Below are 18,083 nucleotides of genomic sequence, written 5' to 3'. Positions count from 1 at the left end.
CTCCCTCCCTCCCTTCCTTCCTTCCTTCTGTTTCTTCTATCAAGTACACGTTTCTCTCTCCTCTCTCTCTCTCTCCCAGACTACAGTGCAGTGGCATGATCATAGCTCACTGCAGCCTTAATTCCTGGGCTTAAGCAATCCTCCTGCCTCAGCCTCCTGAATAACTGTGACTATAGGCATATGCCACCACATCCAACTAATTTTTTTTTTTTGGTAGAGATGGAGCCTCACTATATTGCCCAGGCTGATCTCAAACTCCTGGCCTCAAGTGATCCTTCTACCTCAGCCTCCCAAAATGTTAGGATTACAGTCATGAACAATTATGCCTGGCCTCAAATATGTGTTTGTCTCAATCCATGTAGGATATCTCCAGTGGGGATGGTGGAGGAAGGGCATCTGAAAATCCTCTATGAGGGCAAAAAGAACACTTGCAAAATTATCAAAATCAACTTTCTTTTTTTTTAGACAGAATTTTGCTCTGTTGCCCAGGCTGGAGTGCAATGGCGTGATCTTGGCTCACTGCAACCTCCGCCTCCCAGGTTCAAGCACTTCTCCTGTCTCAGCCTCCTGAATAGCTAGGATTACAGGCGCCTGCCACCATGCCTGGTAAATTTTTGTGTTTTGAGTAGAGACAGGGTTTCACCATGTTGGCCAGCCTGGTCTTGAACTGCTGACCTCGTGATCTGCCCACCTCGGCCTCCCAAAGCGTTGGGATTACAGGCGTGAACCACTGTGCCCCGCCTCAAAATCAACTTTCACAGGACGATTGGACAGAGATTTCTTAGAAATGCCTAGAACAAATGCCTAGAACTTACTTGTTCATGCCTAGAACAAATAAGTCCCCCAGTCTTGCCACGGAGCTCTGTGTGGTGGCGGGGAGCACACCTTCAGTAGTCAAGCAGGCAGTCTGCAACTCTATGTTAGCCTTCACACAAGCAGGACCTCAGCATCAGCCAGAGGTGAGAGCCTAGGGCCTTTTTCAGGTCTTTCCTGGGCATGTGTATAGCTCTATACTTGCACATGTGCTTCTAGATTCCAAGGAATATGTCAGAGCCTTTCAAGCCTGCCTATGGACATTTCATTTCCCAGCTTTTAAGGTTTTTGGTCAGCTTATTATTTGCTCCAACTCATACTGCTGCCTCAAAGCAACTGTGATGTTAAACAGTTGCCAATGATCATTTTTGAAAAACTGTCTGGGGAAAAGGGTGTTCTCACTGGGACAGTATGATGTTCCAGGCAACTGCCACACAGTTCAAATAATGATGGTTCTCTGGAAGGGGGCTTTGGAGGAGCTCCACCTCTTTTCTGTGCTCTCCGGTGACTGCTAAGCTACTGGTTTTCACCATGATTGTGGGGATGTTGGTTTTCTTTCTCTCTCTTTTTTTTTTTTTCGAGATGGAGTTTCGCTCTTGTTGCCAGGCTGGAGTGCAATGGCGCAGTCTCGGCTCACCAAACCTCCGCCTCTCAGGTTCAAACGATTCTGCCTCAGCCTCCCCAGTAGCTGGGATTAGAGGCATGTGCCACCATGCCCGGTTAATTTTGTATTTTTAGTAGAGACAGGGTTTCTCCGTGTTGGTCATACTGGTCTCGAACTCCCAACCTCAGGTGATCCATCCACCTTGTCCTCCGAAAATGCTGGGATTACAGGCGTGAGTCACTGCACCCGGCCAGGATGTGGGTTTTCAAGGCTACCACAGACCTGAGCTGGGGAAGGGAAGATGGAAACGACAGTTAAAACATCACAAAAAATGGGCCGGGTGCAGTGGCTCACACCTGTAATCCCAGCACGTTGGGAGGCTGAGGTGGGCAGATCATGAAGTCAAGAGATGGAGACCATCTTGGCCAACGTGGTGAAACCCCATCTCTACTAAAAATGCAAAAAATTAACTGGGCGTGGTGGCAGGCACCTGTAGTCCCAGCTCCTTGGGAGGCTGAGGCAGAAGAGTTGCTTGAACCCGGGAGGCGGAGGTTGCAGTGAGCCGAGATCACGCCATTACACTCCAGCCTGAGCCACAAGAGTGAAACTCCGTCTCAAAAAAATAAATAAAATAAAAAATAAAAGCCGAGATAGCTTTATGTTTGCTCCTCGCTAAGACAAAAATTAAGAATTCTTATTTTTAAAAAAGTAAGAATTGCCGGGTGTGGTGGCTCACATCTGTAATCCCAGCACTTTGGGAGACGGAGGCAGGCAGATCACATGAGGCCAGGAGTTCGAGACTAGCCTGGCTAACACAGCAAAACGCCATCTCTACTAAAAATACACACACAAAAAATTAGCCGAGCATGGTGGCACATGCCTGTAGTCCCAGCTACTCAGGAGGGTGAGGCACAAGAATCATTTGAACCCAGGAGGTGGAGGTTGCAGTGAGCCAAGATCATGCCCCTGCACTACAGCCTGGGCAATGGAGCAAGACTGTCTCAAAAAATAAAATAGTCTTAAAAAGAAAGTAGGATTCCTGCAGGGTTGATAAATTTATTGGCTCAGACATAGCACTAAGGACCCAGTCCTTGCAAGAAGCATGTCATCTTGTTCTAAAACTAGTTCCTCTCAAGGCAGCAGTTTGAAGAGTCATGTGCAAACACCATCTAGCCTTCACATAGTCACAGAATCCCTCCAGCCCGCTACCTTTCCTGTCTATTGACCACGACTGGATCAAATACCCCTTCCTAAATGGGTCACTGTTAAGGAAAACGCTGTTGTTGGGATTGGTAGAGATAAGTCAGGAATTTACCCTATGGGAAAGACAAGACACCAAACAAAACCTTGCTTCTGCTAGCAAGGCAGGAGCAGGAGATAGCTGGATGAACAGCTAACAGTATCTGCTGTATCCCTATTGTACACTCTCATAATGGTCTCTCTTTACTGTTGTGATAACACTTACCACACTGTAATCGCATTGCATGTCTGGCTTCCATATTAGATTATGAGTAACTTAAGGATGCTAGATGTGTGTCTCATCTTTGTAGCCTACGGGGCTGCCTTATAGTGCTGTTGAGCAACTAAATGTTAATTTGAGGCTGAGAAAAGACCAGTGAGTTGAGTGGCTTCCTACTTTTTAGATGATCAGGTTAGGATGACATGTTCGTTCTTCACTTTTCCTATGAAATCTCTTCCAATATGTGTTTTCATTCTTTATTAAAGCTAATTCAGGGCTGGGTGTGGTGAATCATGCCTGTAATCTCAGCACTTTGGGAGGCCGAGGCGGGTGGATCACCTGAGGCCAAGAGTTCAAGATCAGCCTGGCCAACATGGTGAAACCCCGTCTCTATTAAAAATACAAAAATTAGCCCCGCATGGTGGCAGGCGCCTATAACCCATGCTACTCAGGAGACTGAGGCAGGAGAATTGCTTGAACCTGGGAGGCAGAAGTTGCAGTGAGCAGAGATCACACCATTGCACTCCAGCCTGGGTGACAGCAAAAACTCTGTCTTGGAGGGGGGAAAAAAAAAAAAGCTGATTCAGTGTAGTTTCTACTTATCATTCTAGGCCTACTAGACTGACTTCTTTAAGAAGTAGCTTAGCAAGGCCTTTCTGCACTCATCATTTGCCTTTGTACCAGTATACCAAATATCCAGTAGATGAATTGGGTAATGCCAGAGATAATTATACTATAGTATATAATCAGTTTCCACACTGCTTAGATTTCAGACAGATTCTTTTCCAACTTAGGTATTACCAGTAGAATTCCTAATCATATACTTTATTTACTCTGGTACCCAGTTAGTGCTTCACCTTATAATGTGAGCCTTTTTGTATCTCTTGTGTAGACTTTAGGAACATGCCACTTTTTTCATTCTTAGCTCACAGTAAATTATAACTTGGTAGTTGTTATAAAATGATGGTTCTTTAAGCCCTTTCGCCTATTTAAGTCTCCATCTTTACTAACTCTGTTTTGTTTTCTCCTTCTTAAGGTAACAATTTCAAACATACACAGAAGCACACGGAATAGTATAAATAATAAAACCCCATCACTCAACTTCAACAATGATCAACTCATGGCCAATCTTGTTTCTTCTGTATTCCTAACACCTAACACCCTGCCCCTCTGCGTTGTTTTGAAGTTCAGTCCCACATATTATGCCATTTTATTTGTAAATATTTCAAGATATAAAAGATACGGATTCTACTTTTTAAACGTAGTCTCAGTAGTATCATTACAGCCCCATCAAAATGAAAATCAATAATTTCCTGACACCATCAAATAGCTCATCAATTTTACTACATTTCCTCAATCATTTAATACATGTTTATTTATTTTATTTTATTTTATTATTATTTTTTTGAGACAGAGTCTTGCTCTGTTGCCCAGGCTGGAGTGCAGTGGCGCAATCTCAGCCTCATTGCAACCTCTGCCTCCTGGGTTCAAGTGATTCTCCTATCTCAGCCTCCTGAGTAGCTGGGATTACAGGCGCGCACTACCATGCCTGGCTAATTTTTTGTATTTTTAGTGGAGATGGGGGTTTCACCATCTTGGCCAGGGTGTTCTTGAACTCCTGACCTCAGGTGATCCACCTGCCTCAGCCTCCCAAAGTGCTGGGATTACAGGCATGAGCCACCGTGCCCAGCTGTGTTTTTTACGGTTTATACCAATATAATCTTCCAGTTTACTTTTTCCACAGACCGATTTGGGATGTTGCCCCTGGATGAGCCTGCTATTCTTGTTAGTGAATTCCTAGATCGTTTTCAAAGCCTTTGTCACTTGGACCTCCAGCTTCCTTCCCTAAGGCCGGAGGACTTGAAAACTATGGTGAGTTTTTCCTGACTAGGCTGCAATGGCTTCCAGTTGTTGCCAGCATTTATACCTGAAGCATTTCTTTTAATGACACGAAGATGCCATTGCTGTGAAGAGAACTGCTTGTCTATCTCTCAGCTCACCGTTTCAGTCTCCACCAGGAAGGTGACTGTTGAGAGTTCCATTTGAATGTTTAGGTATGGTTTTTTAAATGGCATGGATTCAATTTAACATATACATATATAAGCAGAGAGTTTATTTGGACCAAGTTTTAGGGCTATAACCCGGAAGCATAGATTCAAGTTTGCTCTGAATATATGCTTCCCATAAATTCTATTTTATCTTGATTTATTACTTAAATTATTATTATTATTTTGAGACCGAGTCTCTTTCTGTCATCCAGGCTGGAGTGCAATGGTGTAATCTTTGCTCGCTGCACCCTCCGCCTCCCAGGTCCAAGCGATTCTCCTGTCTTAGCCTCCTGAGTAGCTGGGATTACAGGTGTCTGCCACCACATCCGGCTAATTTTTGTATTTTTAGTAGAGCTGGGGTTTCACCATATTGGTCAGGCTGTTCTTGAACTCCTCACCTCAGATAATCCGCCCACTCAGCCTCCCAAAGTGCTGGGATTACAGGCATGAGCCGGCTCACCCAGCCTACTTAAACTATTTAACAGAAAATACTGAAATGTGACTGCATGTGGTTTATTGCATATCATTTTTCAAAGAAAGTACAAACTCCTTTCTCCTTGTGAGTAGAAATGTTTAAATGCTGTAGTCAGCCTGGGCATGGTGGCTCATGCCTGTAATCCCAGCACTTTGGGAGGCTGAGGCAGGCGGATCATCTGAGGTCAGGAGTTCGAGCCCAGCCTGGCCAACATGGTGAAACCCAGTCTCTATTAAAAATACAAAAAATTAGCTGGGCATGGTGGTTTGTGCCTGTAGTCCCAGCTACTCAGGAGGCTAAGGCAGGAGAATTGCTTGAACCTGGGAGACAGAGGTTGCAGTGAGCCGAGATCACACCATTGCACTCCAGCCTGGGTAACAAGAGCAAAACTCCATCTCAAAAATGAAATAAAGTAAATGCTCTAGTCAATCTGTACTTTGAAACTGAATATTTACTGTTCCGTTTAATCACCCTATGGGTACTCCATGAAGACAAGCTTTACTGTAGGAAATAGCAGCCTCTTCAAATTAAGAGAGTGGTACGGGTTTTAGCATCAAACTGTTAACTTCCCAAACTCCCCTCCAAGTACTAACCAGGCCTGACCCTGCTTAGCTGCTGAGATCAGACGAGATTGGGCGCGTTCAGGGTGGTATGGCCAGCGACTGAAACTGTTAACCTCTGATGCTTATTATGACTATAACCCTGTCCCGAGCCAAGGCAATTTTTTTTCACCTGGTCATAGTTCCTTATTTTTCTTAGAACAAAAATAAAGTCTAACAAGCTTTGTCGTTCTGTCAAAAAGTAAATTTAGAGCCTGGGGCATGGTGATGCACGCCTGTGGTGCCAGCTACTCAGTAGGCTGAGGTGGGAGGATTGCTTGAGCTCAGGAGTTCAAGACCAGCATGGCCAACATAGTGAGACCCCATCATTTTTTTTTCTTTAATGTTTAAGTAAATTTAGCATCAGGCTAAGAGATAAGCAGTAATTTGTTTTCACTATTTGGGTTTGAAGTTTGCAGGTTTCAGGGAAAATCTGCAGCTGATAAATTGAAAACAATTTAGTACTAACAAGAGTTTTGGCAGTTCCAGGGAGATTCCGTCTTTCTCAGTCAGCAGATTCAGGGAAATTCAGAAAGCTTCTGTGTGATACTATATCCCTGTCCTGGAAGTATTTGTTCTCTGTGAAGAGAACTGTCTTCATGTTTGTAATTTCCTTCCTGATTTTCCGCTTGTACTATCTAGGTATGTTATAATGTGTAATTTTTCTTTTTATGGTAGTTGAAACGAAGTTTTTTACTTGGCTCCCTTGTAGTGCTTGACAGAAGACAAGCTCAGTCTTCTCCTACACCTGCTTGAAGATGAACTTGATCACCGAACTGATGAGAGAAAAACTACGATCAAATTAGGCTCAGACATCCAAGTCCATGTCACTGCCTGTATTCTCTCTGTGTGTGGCTGGGCATGTAGGTGAGTCAGCGAATTTTGCCCGGAGACATGAGCCATGACAACAGCATTACACTTGTATATATCAGTTACTTATCGCATTTAGGAATCACATGGTGTTTCCCGTGAGAAAAAGAGACAAAGAGAAACTGGGTGGGGGATGGCAGCGAGGAGAATGGGTAAGAAGAATTAGTAACAAAACCAGAATTGGAATTCAGGAATTCTTGGTGTTCACAACTGAACTTTGTTTATTGTACGGTTGCTTCTCAACTGGGAATTTGTGTTCTATAAACAGTGAACCTCCTTTCTAAAAATAGAAAGAAAATAAGCTCTTTTCTATTTTTAAGAAGGAAAAATAGGAAGTTCTTTTCTATTTTTAGAAAGGAAGAAAAATCCACTTAATTGATAAAAACTACCATAGGAAACACCAGCTGGAGTCTTCTAGGCCCCCATGTTGCTATTTCCATTCCAGCTGCTCAATTTGGCATAGACTCCCGCTATCCTTAATCTACCAAAGAGAGCATGTTTAAAGTGAGATTGGTTCTGACAATAAATAAATCTTGATTTATTTTAAATATGCTCTCTTTGGTAGATTAAGGAATGTTTTTTGTCTAAAGGGAAAAGACTTTAAGAGGGACAAGAGAGGCGGGTACAGTGGCTCACCTGGCCAACATGGTGAAACCGCATCTCTACTAAAAATACAAAAATTAGCCGGGCATGGTGGCAGGTGCCTGTAATCCCAGCTACTCAGGAGGCTGGGGCAGGAGAATCACTTGAACCCGCGAGGCAGAGGTTGCAGTGAGCCGAGATCGTACCATTGCACTCCAGCCTGGGCAACGAGTAAACTCTATCTGAAAAAAAAAAAAGGACAGGAGAAACCTTTTCGTTGTTGTTGTTGGTCTGTTGTTGTTGGTCAGGCTGGTCTCAAACTCCCGACCTCAGGACCTCAGGTTATCCACCCATCTTGGCCTCCCAAAGTGCTGGGATTGCAGGCATAAGCCACCGCACCTGGCCGAGAAACTTTTAAAACATGCCTGCAAAACAGTCTTACCATAAAGAGCACACTAAGAACTCTAGGTCTTTCTATGGGAAATACGTGAGAGATGATGAAGTATGAAGCTGGGGTCCTGAGATTGGAGCACAGAGGCTCTGACAGGCCATGGTTCCCTGTCCACTGGACTGTTCCAGAAATTGGATGAGATAAAGCATACTTGCGAGACATTACACTTAGTCATTTGGAAATGTTACACTTTGAGAAAATTCTCTTTTTTTTTTCATTCCTATCTAGTTCCTCTTTGGAACCCATGCAGCTTTCCCTGATAACATGTTCGCAGTGTATGAGGAAGGTGGGGCTCTGGGGCTTCCAGCAGATTGAATCATCCATGACTGACCTGGATGCATCCTTTGGCCTGACCAGCTCCCCGATCCCAGGCCTTGAGGGGCGACCAGAGCGCTTACCTCTGGTGCCTGAATCTCCTCGGAGGATGATGACGCGGAGCCAGGATGCCACTTTCTCCCCAGGCTCAGAGCAGGTATGCACTTAGCTTGTTTGGGGTGGACTTTTAAACAACATTCTTGGCAAAAGTGTTATTGGTAGAAAGTCGGAAATTAATTTAGGTGGATAGGCTTCACTTCCCACTACATTGGTTACAATACCACGTAGTGTTTCTGTTCACTAATGGAGAAGCTAAATTCAGCCAGACCCGGTGGCTCACGCCTGTAATCCCAGCACTTTGGGAGACTGAGGCAGGTGGATCACTTGAGGTCAGGAGTTCGAGACCAGCCTGGCCAACATGGTGAAACCCCGTCTCTACCAAAAATGCAAAAATTAGCCAGGAGTGGTGGTGGGCGCCTGTAATCCCAGCTACTTGGGAGGCTGAGGCAGGAGAATCACTTGAACTCGGGAGGCAGAGGTTGTAGTGAGTCAAGATTGCCTCACTGCACTCCAGCCTTGGAAACAAAGCGAGATTCTGTCTGAAAAAGGAGAAGATTAAAGAAAGAAGTATCATTAATATCATTCGTGTACTTCCATTATCTCCCGTTTCCTTCAGGCTGAAAAGAGCCCTGGTCCCATTGTCTCTCGAACTCGGAGCTGGGACTCTTCCAGTCCTGTTGACCGTCCTGAGCCAGAGGCTGCTAGCCCCACCACCAGAACTCGCCCAGTGACCCGAAGCATGGGAACAGGAGACACCCCTGGCCTGGAGGTACCATCTAGCCCTCTGCGGAAAGCCAAACGAGCTCGCCTCTGCTCCTCCAGCAGTTCGGTGAGTCCACCGTGCATGTAGCAGTGGCTGAGCAGAAACAGCATGTTGGGTTCTCCCTGGGCAGCACGGAGAAGCAGGCATGAGCCCTTCTGTGGTCCAATGCAAAAAGTAGACCCTGTGAATAAGTTTAAAGTTGGGTGACCAAAGGGGAAAAATGTCAGTCATGTTTTTTGCTCCTTTTTGCTCCTTTGGGGTGGATTCTGGAGAAATAATAGATATTTCAGGCAAATGGAACAGCAGTGTGATACAGGGACAAACCTGATATGGCAGTGGTCCCCAACCTTTTTGGCACCAGGGACCGTTTTCGTGGAAGACCATTTTTCCACGGACCAGGGTTGGGAGGATGGTTTCGGGATGATACAAGCACATTACATGTATTGTGTACTTTATTTCTATTATTATTATATTGTAATGTATAATGAAATAATTATACAACTCACCATAATATAGAATCACTGGGAACCCTGAGCTTGTTTTCCTGCAACTAGATGATCTCATCTGGGGGTGATGGGAAACAATGACAGACATCAGGTGTCAGACTCTCATAAGGAGCCCGAAGTCTAGATCCCTCACATGTGCAGTTCACAGTAGGGTTCCTGTTCCTGTGAGAATCTAATGCCACTGCTGATCTGACAGGAGGCAGAGCCCAGGTGGTAATGCAAACAATGGGGAGCGGCTGTAAATTCAGATAAAGCTTTGCTTGCCTGCCTGCTGCTCACCTCCTGCTGTGTGACCTGGTACCCATCCATGGCCTGGGGGTTGAGTATCCCTTATCCCTTGTGATAAAGTGTAGTTTGTTTAACACAAAAGGAGTGAAAAAAAATAAAGAAAATGCAAGGAAAATGTATAGGCAAAGTTTAAAGGAGAGCATAAACATTGGAAGTATAGGTAGTTGTGAGATTCTGGACTTGCTGACTAATAGCAGTGTCTCCCTGAACTTACCTAGCATCTACCCATGAATGCTATTTCTTTTTCTCCTTCCTCAGGACGCATCTTCCCGAAGCTTCTTTGATCCCACCTCTCAGCATAGAGACTGGTGCCCTTGGGTGAATATCACACTTGGCAAAGAAAGCAGGGAGAATGGTGGAACTGAACCAGATGCCAGCGCCCCAGCGGAGCCAGGCTGGAAAGCAGTGCTGACCATCCTCTTGGCCCACAAACAGTCTAGCCAGCCAGCTGAAACAGACTCCATGGTGAGATAAGCCATTGCCTGTGTGTGGGCAGCACTTGCTGTGTATAGGAGGAGGAGCAGAGGCTGGTCCTGTAATTAGCAGCCTGCCTGCCTTCAGCTCCCATACATCAAGTTATTTGGGTTTGTTCATTCATTTGTTTGTTTTCTGAGATGGAGTTTCGTTCTTGTTGCCCAGGCTGGAGTCCAATGGTGCGATCTCAGCTCACTACAACCTCCGTCTCCTGGGTTCAAGCAATTCTTCTGCCTTAGCTTCCCAAGTAGCTGGGATTACAGGCATGAGCCACCGTGCCCAGCTTACACGTCAAGTTAGACTCATTCTGCTTTAGTCCTAGGGAATAGGCATAGAACCGGTTCGTCTTTCTGCAATTTAGCATATGGCATTCCATCAAGTTCTGATAAATTCTTTTGTTCTCCTAAATAAAATGACTCCAAGTAGAAAAGGAGTACAGAAACAGAAATAGATGAATAGGCAGCTGCTCCGGCCTCATGTTGCAGACAGCTGCTTTTTCTTTCAGTTGCTATCACTTGCACTTGGAGCCTGGCCAGTTAACTTAGCTGTTTGGAGCACTGGGCTCTGACACCAAAATGATGGTTTCATTCCGCACGCCAGGCACATTACTCTGTTCTACAGCCCAGACTGTGACTAGCCGTTGCAGCCATGACCGCTGTGGGTTACAAATGTGGGTGACAACTGAGAAGAAAAGTCAAGTGTTTGCTCTGTTTAAAGATTGGAAGTGATAGGCTGGGCAATACAGAATCATGAAAACTGGGTTCTCTCCTTGGCTGGCTCACTCCCAGATTTTCCTTGTAGCTTGTAACAATTTCTGACCTGTATAACTTTCAAGGACAAAGTAAAATAATACTTGTCAGCAGATATTTACAAGCAGCACTCCTAGATTCATGGTTTTTTAGGGTTACAGGATTCCACTGGAGGGAACTATTGTAATGCTAAAAGTCCAACAATGCATGGCGGCGTGGTGGCTCCTAGCACTTTGGGAGGCCAAGGTGAATGGATCACCTGAGGTCAAGAGTTTGAGACCAGCCTGGCCAACATGGTGAAACCCCGTCTCTACTAAAAATACAAAAAAAAAAATGAGCCGGGTGTGGTGGCAGGCACCTGTAATCCCAGCTACTTGGGAGGCTGAGGCTGGAGAATCACTTGAACCTAGGAGGCGGAGGTTGCAGTGAGCCGAGATCATGCCATTGCACTCCAGCCTGGGCTTCAGAGAGAGACTTTGTCTCAAAAAAAATAAAAATAAAAATAAATGTATATTAGTACCCTCAGTAAATATGCAGGTGAAGGTTTTCCAAGTTTTCACAGAAAAAAAAAAAATCTGCATTTCTCTACCTAGATCTTCAGGAACTAGTACATTGGCAGTTTTCAGTAAGACGACTCTCTCTCACTGCCATATGAAAAAGAAAGCCCATGGGGTTTTGTTTTTGTTTTGTAGTGGGAAAAGTTGGCCTCATAATTGGCCCTGGATTCCAGGACTTTTAAGATCTTTTTTTTTCTTTTTTTTTGGTAGTGTCTTTTAACCTTCTGACAGCTGCTGCGACTGGATGCTAGAAAGCTTAATGAGACTGTGTGGTAAAGGATCCTGATGTTTGAAAAAAAAAGTATATACCGAGGCCAGGTGCAGTGGCTCATGCCTGTGATCCCAGCACTTTGGGACTCTGAGGCAGGGGGTTACCTGAGGTCAGGAGTTCGAGACCAGCCTGGCCAACATGGCAAAACCCCGTCTCTACTGAAAATACAAAAATTAGGCAGGCCTGTTGGCATGCACCTGTAATCCCAGCTACTCCAGAGGCTGAGGCAGGAGAATCGGGAGGTGGAGGCTGCAGTGAGCCGAGATCGTGCTACTACACTCCAGCCTGGGCAACAGAGTGAGACTCCCTTTCAAAAAAAAGAAAAAAGGGTGTACTATTTTTTCAACTCATGTTGCTTTCAACTTTGTCATTCTATTAACTAAATTTCCCTCAGTCATTAGTAAGAGTTCAAACTTTTTCCTCCTGGAACTTATTGAAACATCCTCAAAGAGGATAGATTTTTTTAAAACTGAAAGTGAAAGTGGGCCGGGCGTGGTGGCTCACGCCTATAATCCCAGCACTTTGGGAGGCCGAAGCAGGCAGATCACGAGGTCAGGAGATCGAGACCATTCTGGCCAACATGGTGAAATTCCATCTCTACTAAAAATACAAAAATTAGCAGGGCATGGTGGCACATGCCTGTAATCCCAGCTACTCAGGAGGTTGAGGCAGGAGAATCGCTTGAACCAGGGAGTCGGAGGTTGCAGTGAGCCGAGATCGCACCACAGCACTTCAGCCTGGGCGACATTGAACATGTCATATGAGAAACTGGAGGTAACTGTGGATCATCTTGCTAGACATTCTTTGCACTCTCACTGAAGCCCTTTCTGCGTGGAACATTTGTTCTTTATTGTGACGCTCAAAGGCAGACAGAACCAAGTGTTCTGATTCACCAAGAGCTTTTGTCTCCTGAGGAATTACTTTGTCTCCCTTTACCACCATTTCTCAGAATCTCAGAGTACTTCACTGGCATAATCAGATGGCAGTGAGATTCTTCCTATTACTAGCACTGCTGGCTAAAACATAAAGCTGTGAAGACCAAGGCCAGAGCTTAAACTCACAGGGGTCATTCAACTCTGTTTTTGTTACTTGGCCTTGGTTTATACTGTTAACCTCAGCTAGGCATCACATAAGTATAAATGCTTATTCACAAGAAATAATGAACTAGGGCCAATTCAGCATCATGAATGAAAAGCCAGTGCAAAACATGTGCTGCAGTAACGGCAAGTCAGAAGTGTCATCCACAAGTACAAAGATGAGGACAGACATAGATGCCTGAAGGGAGGATACGTGCCGTGTCTTAGAGGCTCAGAGTGTGTTAACAGGAGTCTGACAGTAGAACATCAGCCCCTCGATCTTTAGTCTGACTTTAGGTATACATTATGTATAGTATACTACAAAGTGAATTTTTACTCAGTCCTAGACATATCCAGATCATTGGGGGACAAATGATTTATCCTTTGTCTCTATCAAAGAACCTAATCACTAATAATAAGCTTTTCTACCTACAGAGTCTCTCTGAGAAATCAAGGAAAGTATTCCGAATATTTCGGCAGTGGGAATCTCTATGCTCATCCTGAAGATATTCCAGCCCCTTCCTGGAGAGAGCTGGAACGCGAGTGACTTTTGGAAAAATTAAGGCTGAGTTCCTTTTGGTCAGCTGATGCTAAGTTTTTCCTGTTCTGGGTTAATCATAAGGAGCCCCCTGCCATAGCAAAGGCAGGGAGTGTCAACTGTCTGCATCTGGCTGAGGGAGACCCGTTTCCTTTCAGGGATGTGGACAGGGTAAGGGCAGCAAGCCTGATTCTGTTGAAGGAGTGCGGGGTTAACAGACCAGAAGGAGGACTAAGGACCTGACCACCCATTTCAGCATTTTCAGTGTGGGGTGGCGTTCTGAGGACTCTTCTATCCCAGGAGTATGACAGCGTGTATTAATAAAATATTTGCTAAGATTCTCCTTGTTGGAGAACTGTTTTCCCCCTTGCCTTGTGGGCCGGAGACAACGTCAGTGGAACATTCGACTTTTGATTTTCAGATGGGCTGCAAAGCATAAAATTTGTGATTCCAGTCAAGGAGGTATAATCTTTCCTAAACCAAAAAAGCAAGATGATTTTCATTATGCCACCAGGAAATTTCCTGGTGTGTTATAGTGAATGGTAAGCTGATAATTTTCTCCTGACTTTGATAGTAACAGAATAAAACAGTGTAATGGGGAGGAAGACACTTCAGAAGAGACCCCTCTCCATGTGCCATTGAATGCATGACTCCCTCAGTTGGGCTTCCCCAAGAATCGCTGCTTTTGGGGGATCATCAGTTTTTATGGTAGAGAAGGTTGACCCTGAACTGCCCACTGATAGAGTAACCATGACCTAGCAAAGGCTAGAAAGTGATTATTCTCTGATATGCCATGTTTTTAGTCACTGAGATTGTTTTATTTTATACTTTTGTACTGAAGTATTTTAAAGAAAATAACAGACATAATATTTTACTCACAGTTTAATCTCTAAAAAATAGAACCTAGGCCAGGTGCGGTAGCTCACGTCTGTAATCTAGCACTTTGGGAGGCCAAGGTGGGTGGATCACTTGAGGTCAGCAGTTCAAGACCAGCCTAGCTAACATGGTGAAACCCCATCTTTACTAAAAATACAAAAATTAGCCAGGCGTGGTGATGGGTGCCTGGAGTCCCAGCTACTGGAGAGGCTGAGGCAGGAGAATCATTTGAACCCAGGAGGTAGAAGCTACAGCGAGCTGAGATTGTTCACTATACTCTAGCCTGGGTGACAGAGCGAGACTCTGTCTCATTTTATATATATGTATATATAACTTTTCTCCTACATATTACACCCAACAAAAATTAATAATCCAACCAGGCGTGGTGGCTCACACCTGTAATCCCAGCACTTTGGGAGGCCAAGGTGGGCAGATCACCTGAGGTAAGGAGTTCAAGATCAGCCTGGCCAACGTAGTGAAACCCTGTCTCTACTAAAAATACAAAAATTAGCCGAATGTGGTGGTGCACACCTCTAATCCCAGCTACTTAGGAGGCTGAGGCAGGAGAATCGCTTGAACCCGGGAGGTGGAAGTTACAGTGAGCTATCACACCATTGCACTCCAGCCTGGCCAACAGAGGGAGACTCTGTCTCAAAAGAAAAAAAGGGGGCAGATCACCTGGGGTCAGGAGTTCGAGACCAGCCTGACCAAAATGGAGAAACCCCATCTCTACTAAAAATACAAAATTAGCTGGGTATGGTGGCGCATGCCTGTAATCCCAGCTACTCGGTAGGCTAAGGCAGGAGAATCGCTTGAACCTGGGAGGCAGAGGTTGCAGTGAGCCGAGATCGTGCCATTGTACTCCAGCCTGGGCAAAGAGCGAAACTCTGCCTTGAAATAATAATAATAATAATCCCTGAATATCATCTAATACCACCTAGTCTATATTCAAAATTCCTGATTGTTCCAAATACATTGTTTACATCTGAGTTGCCCAAACCAGGACACGATCATGAGTTGCGTAACTCGTTTTAATCTAAAGGGCAGTCTTTTCTTTCATGCATGTCAGATTTTAAATTTGTCATTTTTCTTTTTTTTTTTTTTTTTTTTTTTTTTTTTTGAGACGGAGTCTCGCTCTGTCGCCCAGGCTGGAGTGCTGTGGCGCAATCTCGGCTCACTGCAAGCTCCGCCTCCCGGGTTCACGCCATTCTCCTGCCTCCGCCTCCCGAGTAGCTGGGACTACAGGCGCCCGCCACTGCGCCCGGCTAATTTTTTCTATTTTTAGTAGAGACGGGGTTTCACCATGGTCTCGATCTCCTGACCTTGTGATCCGCCCGCCTCGGCCTCCCAAAGTGCTGGGATTACAGGCGTGAGCCACCGCGCCCGGCTGTCATTTTTCAATCTTAGCTTTTAAAAGGTAAAATCTCTCCTACACCAATCTTTTATCAATGGACGAAGCCAGGTAGAGGCTGTCTAGGTTGCTTTTCTAGGTGTGTTCTCTTACCTTAGGCCATGGTAAGTGGCTTGTTTATTGTTGCTCTCCAGGTCTCCCTTAGGACACTAGAAAGGAGACCTCAAGTCTCTCCACTACCGTTTTTAATTTATACTCCCCCCAAAAGTTTACACTTATTTAAAATAGACAAGACTCCACATTTTTTTTTTTTTAATTGATATGTATTTTGAAATCATAGGCTGGGAACGGTGGCTTACACTTGTAATCCCAGCACTTTGGAAGGCCAAGGGGGGCAGATCATCTGAGGTCAGGAGTTCAAGACCAGTCTGGCCAACATGGCAAAACCCCATCTCTACTAAAAATACAAAAATTAGCCGGGTATGGCAGCGTGCACCTGTAATCCCAGCTACTCTGGAGGCAGAGTCAGGAGAATCGCTTGAACCCCAGGGGCGGAGGCTGCAGTGAGCCGAGATTGCTACCATTGCACTCCAGCCTCGACATCAGAGCAACAGTCCAGGTCAAAAAATAAAAATAAAATAAAATCATAAATGGAAGCAGAGGCCAGGCATGATGCCTCATGCCTATAATCCCAACACTTTGGGAGGCTGAGGCAGAAGGATCACTCGAGTCTAGGAGTTCGAGACCAGCCTGGGCAACAAGGAGAAACCCTGTCTTACAAAAAATAGAAAAAATTAGTGAGGTATGGTGGCTTTCACCTGTAGTCTCAGCTACTCAGGATGCTGAGCTGGAACGATCTCTTGAGCCCGGAAAGGCAGGCTGCAGTGAGCTGAGATCACGCTGCACTCACTCCAGCCTGGGCAACAGAGTGAGACCCTGTCTCAAAATAAAAATAAATTGAAGCAGATTGAGACTGTGTAATTCAAGAAACATTCTCTTTCATGTGTGAGGCACTGTGCTAGCCCTTACAGATGAATGACTACCTAGTTTCTGCCTCCAAGAAGTGTATAGGCCAGGCCAGAAGACACACTGGTATATAAATGTTGCACAGGACAAACTGCTAAATGCTCTAGTCTAGGAGAGATATAAAAAAGAAAGAAGTTAATGGTCATATATCACTGGGAAAAGCTTTGAGGAAGGTGTAGATTTGAGCTGGTCCTTGGAGATGAGTGGGAGATGTAGGCTCCATGAGAACAGGGACTTTGTCCTGGTTTTAATCTCAGCACTCGAAACAGTGCCTGACACGTGATAGACCCTCAGTTAAAAATATGCACATCTGAGACTGAGGGAGCAGCATGTAGGATATGTTCCAGGAAGAGCAGGTATTCTGCTGTGGCTAGAACTCTGTGTTGAGTAGAAAAGAAAGGAAAAGAAAATGGAAGTTGGGCCAGATTAGAGACTTGTATGTTATACTCAGGAGTCTGGACTTGATTCTATAGGGAAAGAGAAACTCTTAAAGAATATTTGGGGCTAGGCGTGGTGGTTCATGCCTGTAATCCCAGCACTTTGGGAGGCCAAGGTGGGCAGATCACTTGAGGTCAGGATTTCAAGACCAGTCTGGCCAACATGGTGAAAGCCCGTCTCTACTAAAAATACAAAAGTTAGCTGGGTGTAGTGGCACATGCCTATAATCCCAGCTACTCGGGAGGCTGAGACAGGAGAATCTCTTGAACCTGGGAGATGAAGGTTGCAGTGAGCTGAGGTCATGCCACTGCACTCCAGCTTGGGTGACAGAGCAAGACTCAGTCTCAAAAAAAAAAAAAAAAAAGGCTGGGCGCAGTGGCTCACGCCTGTAATCCCAGCACTTTGGGAGGCCAAGGCGGGCGGATCACAAGGTCAGGAGGTCGAGACCACGGTGAAACCCCGTCTCTACTAAAAAAAATAGAAAAAAATTAGCCGGGCGCAGTGGCGGGCGCCTGTAGTCCCAGCTACTCGGGAGGCTGAGGCAGGAGAATGGCGTGAACCCGGGAGGTGGAGCTTGCAGTGAGCCGAGATTGCGCCACTGCACTCCAGCCTGGGCGACAGAGCGAGACTCCGTCTCAAAAAAAAAAAAAAAAAAGTGTGTGTGTGTGTGTGTGTGTGTGTGTGTGTATATATATATATATATTTGAGCAGGAGATAATAGGCTGCATTAGGGAAGACAAGGATTTAAGGGACGTGTGAAGGCTGCAGCCATGGCAGTTGCAATGGGGCGTACTTTGATAGAAATCTCAACAATGACTTCATGATTGGTGTTGGGCATGAGGAGAAGGGGAAGAATTACAGATGACCTTGAGATTGAGGCCTAACCAAGATAGA

The 18,083-nt window shown here is 45.2% G+C and overlaps 1 protein-coding gene across 2 annotated transcripts in view; it reads left to right on the top strand.

Moving 5' to 3' along the window:
* The window catches only part of ZC3HC1 (zinc finger C3HC-type containing 1), a 34,616-nt gene extending 20,780 nt beyond the window's left edge, over positions 1-13,836 (top strand). For both annotated transcript variants that reach the window (XM_007982901.3, XM_073009335.1), the window contains 6 exons: positions 4,621-4,748; positions 6,711-6,865; positions 8,130-8,373; positions 8,893-9,105; positions 10,092-10,298; positions 13,396-13,836. In XM_007982901.3, the coding sequence (XP_007981092.3) occupies positions 4,621-4,748; positions 6,711-6,865; positions 8,130-8,373; positions 8,893-9,105; positions 10,092-10,298; positions 13,396-13,464 (1,016 nt within the window). In that variant the 3' untranslated portion in view covers positions 13,465-13,836. The remainder of the gene's footprint in view (positions 1-4,620; positions 4,749-6,710; positions 6,866-8,129; positions 8,374-8,892; positions 9,106-10,091; positions 10,299-13,395) is intronic.
* The last annotated feature ends 4,247 nt before the right edge of the window (positions 13,837-18,083 follow it).

The sequence above is a fragment of the Chlorocebus sabaeus genome, chromosome 21 (assembly GCF_047675955.1).
Source record: "Chlorocebus sabaeus isolate Y175 chromosome 21, mChlSab1.0.hap1, whole genome shotgun sequence".
Taxonomy (NCBI): Eukaryota; Metazoa; Chordata; class Mammalia; order Primates; family Cercopithecidae; genus Chlorocebus; species Chlorocebus sabaeus.
The sequence above is the reverse complement of the archived record's forward strand: the minus strand, read 5'-3'. Positions and strand labels throughout refer to the sequence as shown.